We start from the raw sequence: 15,688 nt of genomic DNA on the forward strand, positions 1-15,688 counted from the left end.
AAACATATTTTGACTTGATCGAGGTAGGAGTTATAGCCACGCATATGCTGAAGATGTGTGCACAAGCTCAAATTGATGGGTCAATTGGTTTTCGAGATATTATGGGTACCAATTTGAAAAACGTGGTTTCAAGAAAAGCGTTTAAAGTTTTTTGTACTGATTACATAGATTGAGACCACTCTCTATTAAGGACTATGGTATTCATAAGTCGGTTTTTATTTCAAAGCCGTTTTAAGTAATGTCTTAAGATACTAATACGGCTCTATTATTGGCTTGTAACATCTTAAGACTATACTTAAGACAATCTCAAATATAAGAATCGATTACGAGTACCGGCCTATAACTTTGTTAATTTTGCGAATCGGGCTAAATCCTTTTGCAGGCATATTTTCCATATCAAATACTTGCGAAATATGTAAAAAAAAATCGATTTTTCCGATCCGCTAGACTAAAATACCCCCTTAATATTAAAACAAAGAATTTTTATTCTCACATATATTTCAGACGTTTCGGCTCATATTTTTAGCCATCTTTAGTGAATATAAAATAAATCAAACATTTTCACGATTTAAGCGAGAGATTTTGATTTATTTTATATTCACTGAAGATGGCTAAGAATATGAGTCGAAAATATCTGAAAACGTCTGAAATATATGTAAGAGTAAAACTCTTTTAATATTAAACTGCGTATTATTAACCACGCTGATTCCCGTTGCCTTCATACATTCATTGTTATTTATAATATAAATTGTAAAAACACATGTAAACGGTACAAAAATTTCGTATGTTTAATTGTTTAATTACTATTTTAATTACTGTTAGCAATACAGACGCGCGCTTTGCGCGCGCTATTTACCTCTTTTTACTATAATTTATAATTACACATCAACCTCAATACACACAACTGTCAAAATGCAATGACAGCCGCTTACACGAAGTAAGCACAGCGAGACAACCAATCGGCATCACGAAAAAGCGACAACAATAAATTTTGAGAAATGCGAGTAATCGACTTTACACTATACACTTTTTTAGATAGAATTTTATATTGCTTACAAGCGATTAACAAATTACCTTAAAAAAATAAATTCTATCTCAGATTTGTATTTTCAGATATTCTTTTTCAGGTATTACTAGAAACGTAAAAATAATTGTATCTTAATCCAAATGATATATTTTTCTTTCAGTTACCTATAAAGTTACAACAGTTCTCTCTTCATCCCCAACTTGTAAAAGAGTAACAACGATTAACAAAAAATTATCTGTTATACATTCATTTATCTAAATTCTTTTTTCATTCTCCTCATCGTCCGTCTTCATCATCAATAAATCATCATATACAGAATGTTTAAAAAATTTCAACTGATGCAATTTCTAAGACTAGACAATTACAACGAAAATTTGCGAAAAATTTATACATTTAATTCGTGTGCTCAATAATTATCGTTGACGAACAAGTGCGTTGCGTTGATATTTAGACAAACGGTCGACAAAAAGTTACGTCACACAGCGTCATCAGTATCAGTGCGAGAAAATCGAATTCTCTGTTTTTAACGAGCTCGTCATAAGTTTTAACGACGGAACGTCGGGATTCGCGGAGATCGCTCTCTCGGGGGTGACATTAGTATGAGTTAACCGAGCGGGCGATACGCGAAAATGTTGTTGCTACCCCGCGGTAATATACACAGAGTATACATATATATACGCACACAGAGTACACACATAGTGGGATAATGAAAACACACGGGTCCTCTTCTCATTACTGCTCGCGCGCGAGATTCGCATCGCGCACGATGAAATTACGTAACGCGCGTTTCGAAGTCATGCAAGCCGAATTGCGACGTGCGTCAGATTGCGTAACCTGCAGCAGCGCGGGAATGCTTTCCAATGCCTCTCGATTAGCGCGCCTCGTCGTGCGCGTGATATTATATATTAAATCGCAGAAGACTCGTGAAGGGTTCTACAATCTGAAACGCCGTCGCTGCCGCGCGCTAACAATAGCACACGCGAAAATTAGATATTTTATTTAATTTAGGCTATAATTGATTTAATGCCAAATGATCGATTCCACTTGGTCACGGCTAAAACGATGTTGAGGGCAAGAGGCATTCCTTTAGAGAATATATCCGTCGCATATATCCGTGAATATCAGATATATATATAACGCGCAACGTTACGCCTTGTATATTTCATGAGTTTCACCCTCGACATTTCGTATGATTGAAGCTCGGATTCAATAGGCCTGTTCTTTTTATTTGAACTTCTTGCATCGTTCACCTTTTCTCTTTTTTTTCTCTCCAACGTGGAGGGAAAAAGAGGAAAGCTGAACCGTGCAAGAAAGTTAGCTAAAATGAACAGGCTTAACTGTATTGCCATATTTTAATGTTTTTCTGCGAGTAGGTGTATGCATTTATGAAGTTATTGAAAGCGATATAATTTAGCTTTGAATTTTCCTGTGCAAACAATCTGAAACAATTCTGAAAATTTGAATTAACCTTTAAAACCACCGCATTCCAGAAAATTACACTAACCACAATGTCGGTCTGATAGACCGCTATTATGCTCTCGCTAATTTTATAAGTTATGTATAATAAAAATGTATGTTTTCTGAATATTTGTGATGGGGAAAAAGAGAATGTTTTAATGTGAGAGTTAACAAAAAAATCTCGTATATACAATAGAAATACAATATATTTAAATGGTGACAAATAAGAAAATGGTTGACAAGTAACGTTTCAATAGCGGTCTGTGAGACCGACATAGTGGTTTAAAGGTTAAATACTTTTGCAAAGAAGAAAATAAATATATTTTCTCGTGCGCATCTTCTTCAGTGTGCATTACCTTTCGCAAAGGGAAGGGGAGGGGATAAATAATGACGGATTTTTTCCTCTCTTCCCTACAAGCTAATTTTAAGTTTACAAGATACCTATAATTTTTCACTAAAAGGGTAGGGGAGAGTTGCCAAATGCGTACCACTTAACCCTAGATATACACACTGGGGTCCCCGGGACTGCTTGCAATTTTGTTAAAAAATTAAAACATCGGATCGCCAAATGTTTTTGTTATTATTTCAAATATACCTTTCCAGAATTTTCAAGGATTTTTTACATCGGTCTATAAACAAAAGAGATATGATTTTTTGAAAAAAAGGTGCTAAATCGAGATTTTCTCGCGTTTTTGAACTTTCCTTTTTCTTTAAACCCGTATATGTTGGAGCTCCTTAATTCTATCGACTTTTAAACATTATGGGGCTTGTCCCTTGGTGGAGTATGTATTCGTTTTAAAGTTTAGAGTTCGTGGACGCGATATTTTGACTGCTCAAGACCATCCTAATGTTGTTTCGATGTGAAAATATCGATTTAAAAAAAATTTGAGTGAAAAATTACGGTTTTTTTTACAAAAAATTGATTATAACTTTTTTGGACTTTATTTTTGACAAATTCTGATGACAGATTCTAAAAGAGCAAAAAATTTTACATCAGAAATGATGTTGCTTAAATTTTTTTAAGGCCATTAAAATAAAAAATTAAGCCACTGAAAATTGTTCAAAAAGTGTGTCCGCTTGGACGTTAATGGGTTAAGTGGAACCATAAAATATTGAAGAAGTACGCTTTGACCGCTACGCATTTGGCAACTCTTCCCTACTTTCCACTTTCAAATATACAAAGAACTTAATTAGAGTTTCCATATGTATACGGGCTAGATTTTCATAAAAACTAAAACCTACATTTGCCCTACTCTATGGGACAATTTACAAAATACATAATTAATTCTTAATTCTTAATCGATCTTTCTGTTGACATTTTAATTAAATAAGATAATTTATATTAATTTCTGTGTCTGCCGTGTGTACATTTTTATTTATTGATAAATAATAGTAGTAACATTATTTGCTAGTATTTCTTATTGAAAATCACATTTATTCTGGATCTTGCCTTGTAACTAATTTCACATTATTCCAAATAAATTAGAAAAATTATATTCAAATATTAAAAAAGCTTTTTGATTTGTCATTATTTACCCAACTAAAAATTGTCATTATTTGCCCCAGGAGCTACTTTTTCCTTTAAAACTTTACTGAGAGAAATAAAATCAATATACAAGCATAAAAATTATATCAAAATAGAGGAAAATGGTACCGTATGACATAGAATAGGTTAAATCTCATTCAACGATTCAGCAATTAAGAAAATATAACTTTAAATATCAAAGAAAGATTCAGATTTTACCTTATTTCACAAATGCAAAAATTTTAAATTTCTCCGCTAGCTGTATTTGGCTTTTGATTTTTACGGCTTTTTTAAAAGATGATTAGATGCTTGAGAACTGTCTTTCTATTAACAAGTAGTGGTAAAATAGACGCGGGAAAGAGGAGAAATTTAAAGTAACACTATTTGCCCCCCCTTTCCCTTACATCATCCTGTCATTTTAGTACATTATTTTTGTGCCGGAGGCGCTTGACTTCCATATTTCAATTTTGTTTCATATTTCCTTGTTTGCTTTGCGTCATTTCCGTCTTGTTTATACACGAATATAAATGATAAATGATGCATATAGTCGCTCGCAATTTTCAGGGCCAAGAATTATTTTCTGCGCCAGGTACGAGAGTGCAAATCGATCGCGGACAGTCGCCTCCCCTTGTCCCTACTCGCAGCTCGCGGTTTTCGCGTTAATGTGCACAAGCACAGGATCCGATTAGATTGCATCGTGCTGCAATGACGAACCATCACGATGTCACAATCTCTTTCCCAAAATTGGTCACATGCCAGTTTGAAAAAAATTTATAATGTTTACTTCTTCTCCTCTTTAATGCATAATGATTCTTAAACAAACATTTTATACGTATACATATAGCGAATGTTAGAATTATTTTAGCATACGTCAATTATACATTTTTTATTTAAGCACTGATAAAACTGCAAATAAAAAGCTACTAATAAGAAAAATATGTGTTAAGAGTATTATTAAAGAATTTTGGCAATTTTAAGCTTTAAAATAAATAAAAATATAAAAATTGATTGTAAAACGTTTTAATTTCAATTTTTTAATTTTAATTAGATTTTATTTTTTTATTCAAAGTCGCATAAGCAAGATTTGAGATTTAATTTAAAAGTTATGCAAAATTTGTAAGGGTTCTAATTTTAGATTTATAATTTTCATAGAGAAAAGAGAGAAAAAGAAAGAACTAATATGTTGTTTTATTATGTTATACATCATATGTCAAGCAAAATCATGCACAAATAATATTAAAAATATTTTTATCAACAAAAAATTCCTAAAGAATCCAGCTATTTTTGTTACATGTCTATATGTGTGTGAAGTATCTAATTAAATGCAATTCAAGTTAACGTACCGTTAGAAAGCGAGAACGATCGTTTCAGGATATAAATCTCCTGTCGACGTGATCTATTGAAAAAAATACACTGAAAAATTCTGCTCGAGTGTTATTAAAAATCTTGTCCTACTCCTTGAAGTAGAGAGTAAAGACCAGTAGATCCCAGCTGCTTATCGAAGACGCAGCCTGATCGTCTCGCTTTTAAGTGATATTACTTGAAGTGATATTAACCTGTATATATCTTGCGCTTATCTCTCAATATTAATCTCCCTTCTAGTCTCGTCGCAGCGTCATTTTGATGCAACTGTCGGAGCTTTGGCGTTAATTGATGCGCTATCGAAAAGTACTTACTCTTTATTCGACAAATATTGCTAAAGGTTACAAAAGACATCCGATTTGATGGATTAAACATTCACTCATTTATCCCATTTAGACTGTAAAAATGTGTAGCATTCAGATTATCGGGACAGTGGCGTGATAAAGAAATCTTTATTTGCTGACATACCTCATCGAAGTATTACAACTTCGTCGATAGTAAAAGATATCAAAGTTTCATAAAAAGAGAAAAATACCAAATTCGCTATTTTATCAAATTACTGCCATTTAATCTTTACATTCTAGAAGATGAATTATAAAAATATATATATGACGAAAATTTGCTACATGTGTTAAAATAAATAGTTGCATAATTTATTTCACACAACCCGATTAAGATTGCTGTAAATGATGAAAAAGACTTGCCCCATCGTTTCTCAATTATCATATTTTCATTGTCGCGAACAAATTATTAAAATTGATCATGCATACATTCTCGCGGCAATCTAAACTCGTTTGCTTATATAATTAATTTTAATCTCGCTTTTGACGTTCGCAGAAGCCGACCGAGGGTGTCGATGTGTGCGTCCAATTTCGTGTCCCGAGAGGAAAAATGTGTCTAATCACCGACGGAGATCTGCGGCACGCCGCGTCTGCGCAACGTTTGCACCCCCTTCCTAAACAGGGGGAGAGCGCGCAGCCCTCTATATATTTGATGGGAGCACGAGACTCGGGGCACTCCACGCGTTTTTCCACGACGTGTGCATCACACAAGTCTGAGGGAAACAAGTCGCGGTCGATCAGTTTCCGCCGTAAAGAACGAGTCCTCGGCATCCGTTGATCACCACGCACCGTCCGTCGACTAGACGCAGAGGCGCAATGACGCTCCCCGGTTCATCGATCGCGATCGTTTTCATCGGCGTGGCCGCTTACGTGGTGGCCGGACCCGTTCAGGTAAAGCAACACCCCTTTATTCACGTGTCACGCTCGTAAGTTTATAATTATAAATTTTCTTCCTTCCAACACTGCAAATCCAAGTGTGTAAATCTGTAGTCACTTTTTACGCATTTATACGCGTGTTATATTTTTACACATTTTATCTGTGCTTTACACAGTTAAATGCGTAATTTTTACACGCTTGCACATATTATTGTAAAATTTAAGCGTGTAAAAATACGTCGATTTAACTGTGTAAAACACAGATAAAATGTGTAAAATATAACACGCGTATAAAGTGACTTCAGATTTACACACTTGGATTTGGAGTGAAAACTCCCCATTTCACCGTAAAGTAATCCTTTAGTTGACCGCAAATATATCAGTATCTATATACAATACTATATGTATATGTGAAATTTGTAAAGATACGAATCTGTGCTTTAGTTGATTTTATAACCATTCAGGGAAATGTTTCGCTGTTCCAGCTAGAATTCTAAGTATTGCACTTAAATTATATTGCTGTTTTTTGTATCTGCTAAAAAATTGTCTGTCATACGTAGAATTTATAGCAGCAATGTTCTAAGAATATGTGCAAGAAAATATAAGTCTCATAACCAAATATGATTGGAGTCTGAACTAATTAAACGTCACAGAGAAACTTTCTTGCTAAATTTGACAAATAGTCCAGATATAATTTCTGTCTCTGTTATCTATATTGATTAAATACAAAACATATGTGGTATCGCAGTGCGCTTACTAATCACTTATCCGTTTTAGCTAATTTTTCATACCTAAATAATTTATCGCTATAATTGCAAGATTACTTTTTTCAATGACGGCTGAGAAAAAAGATTTTATTTTTTTTAAATATAATTAACTTCTAGGAAATGTGATTTAGCGGAAGAGACTTACGTCATAAACGTACATACTTAATGGATGCGCTGTCGCGTTTAATGTCTTCAATTTGTGACGTATTGTGTTACGTTTCACCTTATGAAACTGACTGCTCTCCTGACAGACACATGGATTAACTTTTACAATCTTCCATCGAATTTCTATGATAATATTAGATTATATAATACAATAGTAAAATTTGGTAATTTCTTATCGGACTATTCATATATTACTGAACTTGTGTCTTTACTTGTTGCTAGCATCTCGTGTCCTCATTGTAAGTTGTTTCAAAAAGAATTAAGGGTTAAAAAAATGTCGCAGTTGGAAATTTTGAGTGTAATCGGTATTTTAGAGACAATAAAGTTTTTATTATGTAAATATATATAGAAAAAAAAAATTTTGTTTCAACGCATGAAATTTGGCATGAAACGTTACTTGTTACATTTTGGCGTGTAGATGGATTTTGCCAAAATGCAATCTACGCATAATAATCTTTCCATTTTGTTTGACAAAAATTCGGTGCATGCATACAGCAAAACGACTGAGCGAAAATACAAAATTTTTGCTTTTCTCGCGAGCAACAATGTGCAACGATGTACAATATTGCAAAATAAATAGCTAAAGCTGAACTGCAGAGAGATTGGCAGTACAGCAGATATGGCAACTCTCACATAAATGTTATGCCATTACGAGCAATTTGTGTAAACATCGAGCAAAAAAAAGGTTTTTAAAATACAAAATTTTACTAAATGCCAAATTAATAGCTTGGCGTACGGTCGAAAGGAAATCATACATAATAAATAATAAATAAATGTATTCCATTTTTTCGGCGTTATGTAAATAACTTTTTTTTTTACTGCGGGTACGTTAAAAGTAAATTGTTAAGGTTAGTAATTAAATTGGACATTGCAAAGTGCACTGGTACGCTTTAATTTTCAACAAGCGCGTGCAACAGGCGCGTATTCACCTTGCCGATCATTATAATTTCAAATGACACGGCAAACTGGTGCTACACACGACAGCCTGTTTATTTGTCAATTTCGACAATTCCGCATTATATACGTAGAGATTGAATTTCATTCAACTTTACACGCGGCATTGGCACGTAATTAATTTTGTCGAAACATGCCCGTCATGTTAAAAACGGACGTAATTGAGTGACAAAGTGCACGCGATATTACTCTGCTTATAATACGAGTCACTTGTCAAATTTGTTATTTATTAGTGTTAGTATTTCTTAAGATTACAAAAGATTGCGATTAGTTTCTAAAAAAATATCAATAAAGATAAATCAATTTATTATTCAACGTTAAATCGTTATTATCAACTATAGACTATATTAAACGTTAATTGAAAGTTATTAACTGTAAACGTTAAATTAACTGATTATGACTACAAAAGATCGAAATAATTTTTATATATGACCGCTATTTCTTCTTAAGACAATAAGTGGTACATGGAGTTTAGTAAAATTCACTTAAGTGCTACAACTGCTTTTAATTTCCGATGGGAAATAGCGGCTGCGCCATCAAATTGAAAATTGCCAAGAAAAGCCAGGATTTTTTATGGAAAACAATTTATATATATTACGATCGTCTATATTTGTGTAGCACAAATTGAATTGAGAAAAGGCCACACGGTCATAGCAGGATCTTGACGCTTCTAATATTTCTGTGTGATTTTACATACATATACAGGGTGTCCCGAAATTCGCGAATCAAAATATCATAGCAAGAAAGTCTTCGAAAAATTAAGTAAAAAAGTTATTTGTAAGTTTTTATTTTAAGCAATATATAGTTTTTTTGAGATATAAGGGTTTAAATTTAGTCAATTATAGATTAGTACTCGCGTGAAGTACGCGACCACTATCAACGCGCTCGGACATGTTTCTGTTTAATCGTAATATATAATTGGCTAAATTTAATCTCTTATATCTGAAAAACTATTGCTTAAAATAAAAATTTACAAATAACTTTTTTTACTTAGCTCAATTTTTCAAAGACTTTCTTGCTATGATATTTTGATTCGCGAATTTCGGGACACTCCGTATATTCTAGTTTCAACGAACTGCGTGCCGTTACTTTCGGTTTAAACACAGCTCTTTGCTTGAAACAGAACTGTATTATCAAGATTATTAAATGAATAATCAATTTAATACGGCTGCGATTTCCGATATTCACTGCAAGTACTGAAAATCTATAATATACGTTGCGCTGTAGATTTTCAGTACAGGCAATGAATATTGGAAAATGCAGCCTAACTGATGCTCGCCGGTATCTAATAAATCCCCCCTACCCCACGACGCGATATAAAGAATTATTTGCTGCGAAAAATATTATCCTGGCTGACAATAATATTTTTTGCAGCAAATAATTCTTTATATCGCGTCGTAGGGTAGGAGGAGGGATTTATTAGATGCCGGTGAGCATCAGTATTTTTATTAAATTGATTATCAATTTAATAATCGTGATAATACAGTTCTGTCTCGAGCAAAGAGCTGCGTTGAATCCGAAAGTAACGGCACGCAGTTCTTTGAAACTAATAAACTATACACGGAGAGAATTTTCTTTAAATTTACCCTGCAAATCATGTTAATTATGGGACAATATCGTATTTAGGCAAATTTTACTGTGCACTACAGTAAATTTTACTGCGAAATCCTATTGTAGTGCACAGTAAAATTTGCCTAAATACTATATTGTCTCATAATTAACATGATTTACAGGGTAAATTAACATGATTTTCAGAGTAAATTTTAAAAGAAAATTCTCTCCGTGTAAGAATATGTAAAATCACGCAGAAATATTAGAAGCACCGAGATCCTGCTATGACCGTTCATTGGCTTACTCAATTTAATTTTTACGGAAAACTTCTTTATGAAAAAAGTGCGATAGAGGGAATTGCGCGTTTTATAATCGGTCTTATGGTCTCTGCTTCAAAAATCTAATCGAGAGCGATCTCGCTTTATATATTAATTCTCCTGTTAAGCCTCCAAGGACTTCCGTCGGTTGTTTGTCGTGCGATTTACCCGATAATCCGTCGTCAGAAGGGAGAAGAACGCGCAATGCGTCTCGCTGCATTCGCAACTTGTTGCGTCGGGTCGCGCGACGTTAATTCCCCGGGAGCGCGCGCGTCGCGCGACACCAAATAGTTTTCTCGCTCGCTATTCTCGTGCCTCGACCTTTTCGCTCTTGTCGGGACATTATCTCGACACGAGTTTGCTCAATGGCTCACGCTGCTCCGTGGCTTTCCGCCGGATGAGCCGTGAAGTCGCGTTACGCGCGATATATCGGAGTGGACTTCACTTTGCCATGTCACCTTGCACTACCATAGATTGAGGTGAAGATCGATCTCAGCGCGCGGTATCTCTCCGTAAAATCCTAAATATCCTTACCGGCCGGAGATTATAAAACACGATTATTTTATGTTATTTTTACTTTTTTTTTTCCTCTGACGTGTCGCACGGACTTAATAAAGATGAATCATAAAGAGAAAAAGAGCAATAATGGAATAGTCACCTATTTTATCGTTGTTATACTTTTCTTCTATAAGAGAAGAGAGGTTTTTTTCTTTATGTAGAGAAAGGAATAGGATGAATAAGAAAACTTGAAATAATACATTATAATTAATTACGTATTTCATTACGTTGGCATATAGCGGAAGTTCGGATAGACACTTGAATAAAATTCACAAAAAATATACAAACACAGTGGAACCTCGATAATTTGAACCTCAACTCGAGAACCTCTGCAAGACGAAAATTTTGTTCGTCCCCTTCCGCTCCGCTGCGGAAAACCTCTATAAATCGAAATAAAACCTACCTTAACTCGAATTATTTGTCAGGCGTTTAGATATATATTTTATTACTGTAACTCGAATTTAAAGTAGCCAGACCTCTACAAGTCGAAGTTCACCTATATAAGTCGAACTTCCACTCCATCACTACCTCTATAATTCGAAGTTGTAGCTATGTGTAACCATGAGTAATAGTCTGGTATTTTGTTTTATGGTTACATTTATCATACGCAGGCAATAAATAATGCACTGTTAAATAAATTGATTTTTTTTCCTCTAAAGGCCATTATAATCGGAAAATTATAAACTCTCTTACAAATCGTAAGCCGATTTTTCATATGTTAACCCTTTTTTACTCGAATTTCGATAAGTCGAAAACTCGAATAGTTTTTCTGGTCCCTTGAGATTTGAGTTATCGAGATTCGACTGTAACAGATTTTAACGTTTGTTTTCACACTTAAGTTTGACTTTAGAACTTCTTCAGTCATTTTAATAAAGAAAAAAAATAGTAACATTTCTCAATAATTGCAATAGTAACAGACGATAATCTCTAATTTTTGACAATAGAAGAAACAGTGGGTAACTCCGGACATACTTCTTAACAATGATCTAAGCGTTCCAATAGTAACAAACATTTTGGACAATATCAACACAAGCTTCGTGACCCCAATCTTTGCGTTTACGGCATTGGATCCAGTCTTCCTCTCAAAAGTTTCCCCACATGTAATACATTCCGTATTTTTACCACAATCTTGGTGGGAAAAAATTTGAATTTTTTTTTCTTTATAGTGAACTAACGGATTCTCGCACTTTAAAAAACAAGAATTGAGGATAAAGGCTAATGAGAGTCAAGCGTGGTACTTAGTGCGCATAAAATGTTTAATTTTTAATAGTTACTTTAAGTACAATAGCAGACGCATCGCACTGAAGATGGCTCGAAACTGAGCCGAAACGTCTGCTATTGTACTTAAGTAACTATTAACAATTAAACATTTTATGCTCACTAAGTACCGCGCTTGACTCTCATTAGCCTTTTTCCTCTTTTTTTTTCTTTTCAGTTTTTTATTTTTAGCGGTTTTACTGAATTGCATTTTTGTCTCTACGCGTTGCGGATACGTTTCGACGTGACGCTTTGTTTTTTGCTCAATTGCTGAGAAATTTTAAGCGTTTGGAGATACTTGCCTACTCCGGGGCTACCCGAACTTCCCCCATATTATCCCAGAGCTTCGAATAAAATATCAGTAAAATTGACTTTAACGCAGAGTCCATTCCTTCTGCTTTGCTTTCGCAGCGAGAGTAGCTCTTAACTTTAACTTTACGTCTTATTTCATTTAGAATCTTGTAACGAAAATTATCCCCTCCATTTCTGCGACATTCATGTCGGAGCAGGGAGAACGTATATAAGATGCAGCTGACAAGCTAGACTTTTGCGAGAGCATAACATATACTTCTCTCACGATGCGTCTTCTTCTTCATATTTCACGACATCCAACGATATCATCGGCTGTCTCTGGTGCAAAAACTTAAGGCGAGCGGATAGGGCGGATACACGCGAGATTGTAATTTGCAAGTATAGGTACATTCGCGAGTCAGCTTTCAGACAGCGCGCAGCGGAGAGACGTTCACGCGCATAACTCGATGGTATAGCCGAACGGGTTCAAGCTCGGACGACGTTATACGCGTTCCATTTGTGCGCACGAAAAGTTTTCCCATGCATACTAATGATACGTACCTGTATGAGATAGCTATACGATAATACACACTTGGGATGACAGTCGGCAATCGCGTTGTAAAGAATCGCGATTGCGTTGTACAAGAGAATATCAGTGTCCTCGTAATATTCGACGCTTCTCGTGAATTTCATCAAATCATTTTGCGGCGCATGCGGTACGCTTGATGTTAAGGTAAACGTACCAGCTTGGCTGAACATGTATCTATATCTGAACACGTACACAAAATTTATTAATTTCAAATACTTTTTTTTATTATAATATCAAAATTTAATTGTAAAAATATTTAAAGATTACAATTAAATTATAATATTATGAAAAAAATCATTTAAAAATAAATTTTTGTGTATTTGTTCAGACATAGATACGCGTTCAGCCACTGGTACGTTTACCTTAAGCCCCATCTACAAAAGTCGCAAACGCAAAACGCAAACACAAACGCGGACATTTCTCTCTTTCTTTTCTTTTTTTTAACGTTCCTTTCTTTTTTTTTCTCCGCATTTGCGTTTGCGTTGTGCGTTTTCGACTTATAGGGCTTTAAACTGATACATCTAAATAATGTTATCTCTCTCATTTAATCTCATATATTGGATAGGAAAAAATTTGCAGTTTCTATACAGTCGAATCTCGATAACTCGAATCTCAAGGGAACAGAAAAACCTTTTTCGAGTTATAGAGTTTTCGAAATTCGAGTAAAAGAGGGTTAATATCTTTAAACCACCACGTCCAAAAAAATCACACTAACCACATTGTCGGTCTGACAGACTGCATTATGCTCCCGCTAATTTTATAAGTCAATTATTAATAAAAATGTATGTTTTCCGAATATTTGTTGAATGGGGAAATGGAAAAAAATATGTTTTTTAATGTGAGGGTTAACCAAAAAATCTCATATACAATAGAAATAAAATATATTTAAATGGTGACAAATAAGAAAATTGTTGACAAGTAAAGTTTCAGTAGCGGTCTGTGAGACCGATACAGTGGTTTAAATGTTAACATATGAAAATTTGACTTACGAAGACTGTACGAGAGTTTATCAATTTTCCGATTATAATGGCTTTTAGAAAAAAAAACAAAATCAATATTTAAACAGTGAATTATTTATTACATACATATGATAAATGAAATCGTAAAACAAAATACCAGGCTAATACTCATATGGTTACACATAGCTACAACTACTTCGAATTATAGAGGTAGCGACAATGCGGAGATTCGACTTATAGAGGTGAACTTCGACTTGTAGAGGTCTGGCTATTTTAAATTCGAGTTGCAGAGATAAAATAAAAAATCTAAATATCTGACAAATAATTCGAGTTAAGGTAGGTTTTATTTTGATTTATAAAGATTTTCCGTAGTGGAGCGGAAAGGGAATAAAGAAATTTTTCGTTTTACAGAAGTTTTCGACATGTAGAGGTTCGAGGTTTGACTGTATTTTGAAATTATTCTCTTATAACTAATTATAAGGATAGGCGTTAAAAGTGCAGACTATGCTCGCATATTGTGAATACAATTTTTTTATTAATTTCAGAGAAACGCATTGTGTATAAATTAATTTTTGTTAATTAAAATATAGGAAAATATAGTAATACAACAAAAATAAAATTATTATTTTTATAATAATAATCATATAATGTTATAATAAATAAATAAATATATTCTAATATTACGTACGTATATATAGCTTACAGGTAACATAATATGACGCGAAATTATATTTCATGAAATTTGCTATTATAACTTTTTACACTTAATTGAATGGATTGTTTTGTAAAACTTTTTTGTTTTATCTCATTTTTAAAATGTTTCACAAATTTTGTTTCGCTATTTCCGCAAATAAGATTATGCTGAAATTTCCGCTATTTCTTCTTCATAATTACTTCTTTGTTGATTGAACGCCAATCATTTTGTTTAAAATTGATCGAAACTTTCATTAATTTTGTCAACTTAACTATATATTCCCCAATTATTACAGCTCGCGCTGTTAAGTAACGCGTAATGAGAACCATTTTATCAAGGCACGATCGAAGTACCGAAATATCGACGACGTTGGAGATTGCATTTGGTTTTAAAACGAAATTAAATCCATGAAATTTTTCGTCCTTCGACGTTTTGCAATGCGCGCGAAATTTCATTTCTCTTCTCTTTGCTTACCGGCACGTTATGGAAGATTGCAGCTGCTCCGGAAGGCCTTGAAGTGAAAAGCTCTTTCGTAAAATTTGATTAAATTACTAAAACGCGTTTTTTCGCTGAGTAAAAAGAAAGAGAAAGAGAAGTGAGAGAGAGAGAGAGAGAGAGGGGAGAGAGGAGGTAAAAAGTACATTAATTGTTTATGTTGCACAACGCGTAGCTTCCGGTCGAATGTTCGCTGATGATGTTGCTAAATGGATGATAAATTTCGAAAACGGAAGAACGTTTTTTGAGTTGGAATAGAAAAAAGCGACGATTCGTCGAGCAAATGCGAGATCTCCGATATAACGTTGGCTTTGTGATAAGTCGTGCGAGTCAAGTAAATGATGCATAATGACGAGCTAGAGCAACCGTAATACCTATATCGATCTGTAGTTCGTGGATGATGCATTCAGGGATCGACCTCGACGGCTTAAAGGACTGCTTCGCCGACTCGTACGAAGGACGGTATTAATAAACGAAGCAATTATAAGCAGGAATATGTTAT

At 34.2% G+C, this 15,688-nt stretch overlaps 1 protein-coding gene across 1 annotated transcript in view; it reads left to right on the forward strand.

Moving 5' to 3' along the window:
• The first annotated feature begins 6,360 nt into the window (after positions 1-6,360).
• LOC105455829 overlaps positions 6,361-15,688 on the forward strand; it is a 23,982-nt gene continuing 14,654 nt past the window's right edge. The window contains exon 1 of the mRNA XM_011699458.1: positions 6,361-6,604. Coding sequence (XP_011697760.1) covers positions 6,530-6,604 — 75 coding nt within the window. The 5' untranslated portion in view covers positions 6,361-6,529. The remainder of the gene's footprint in view (positions 6,605-15,688) is intronic.

This window comes from Wasmannia auropunctata, unplaced genomic scaffold (genome assembly GCF_000956235.1).
Source record: "Wasmannia auropunctata unplaced genomic scaffold, wasmannia.A_1.0 LD335837.1, whole genome shotgun sequence".
Classification (NCBI taxonomy): domain Eukaryota; kingdom Metazoa; phylum Arthropoda; class Insecta; order Hymenoptera; family Formicidae; genus Wasmannia; species Wasmannia auropunctata.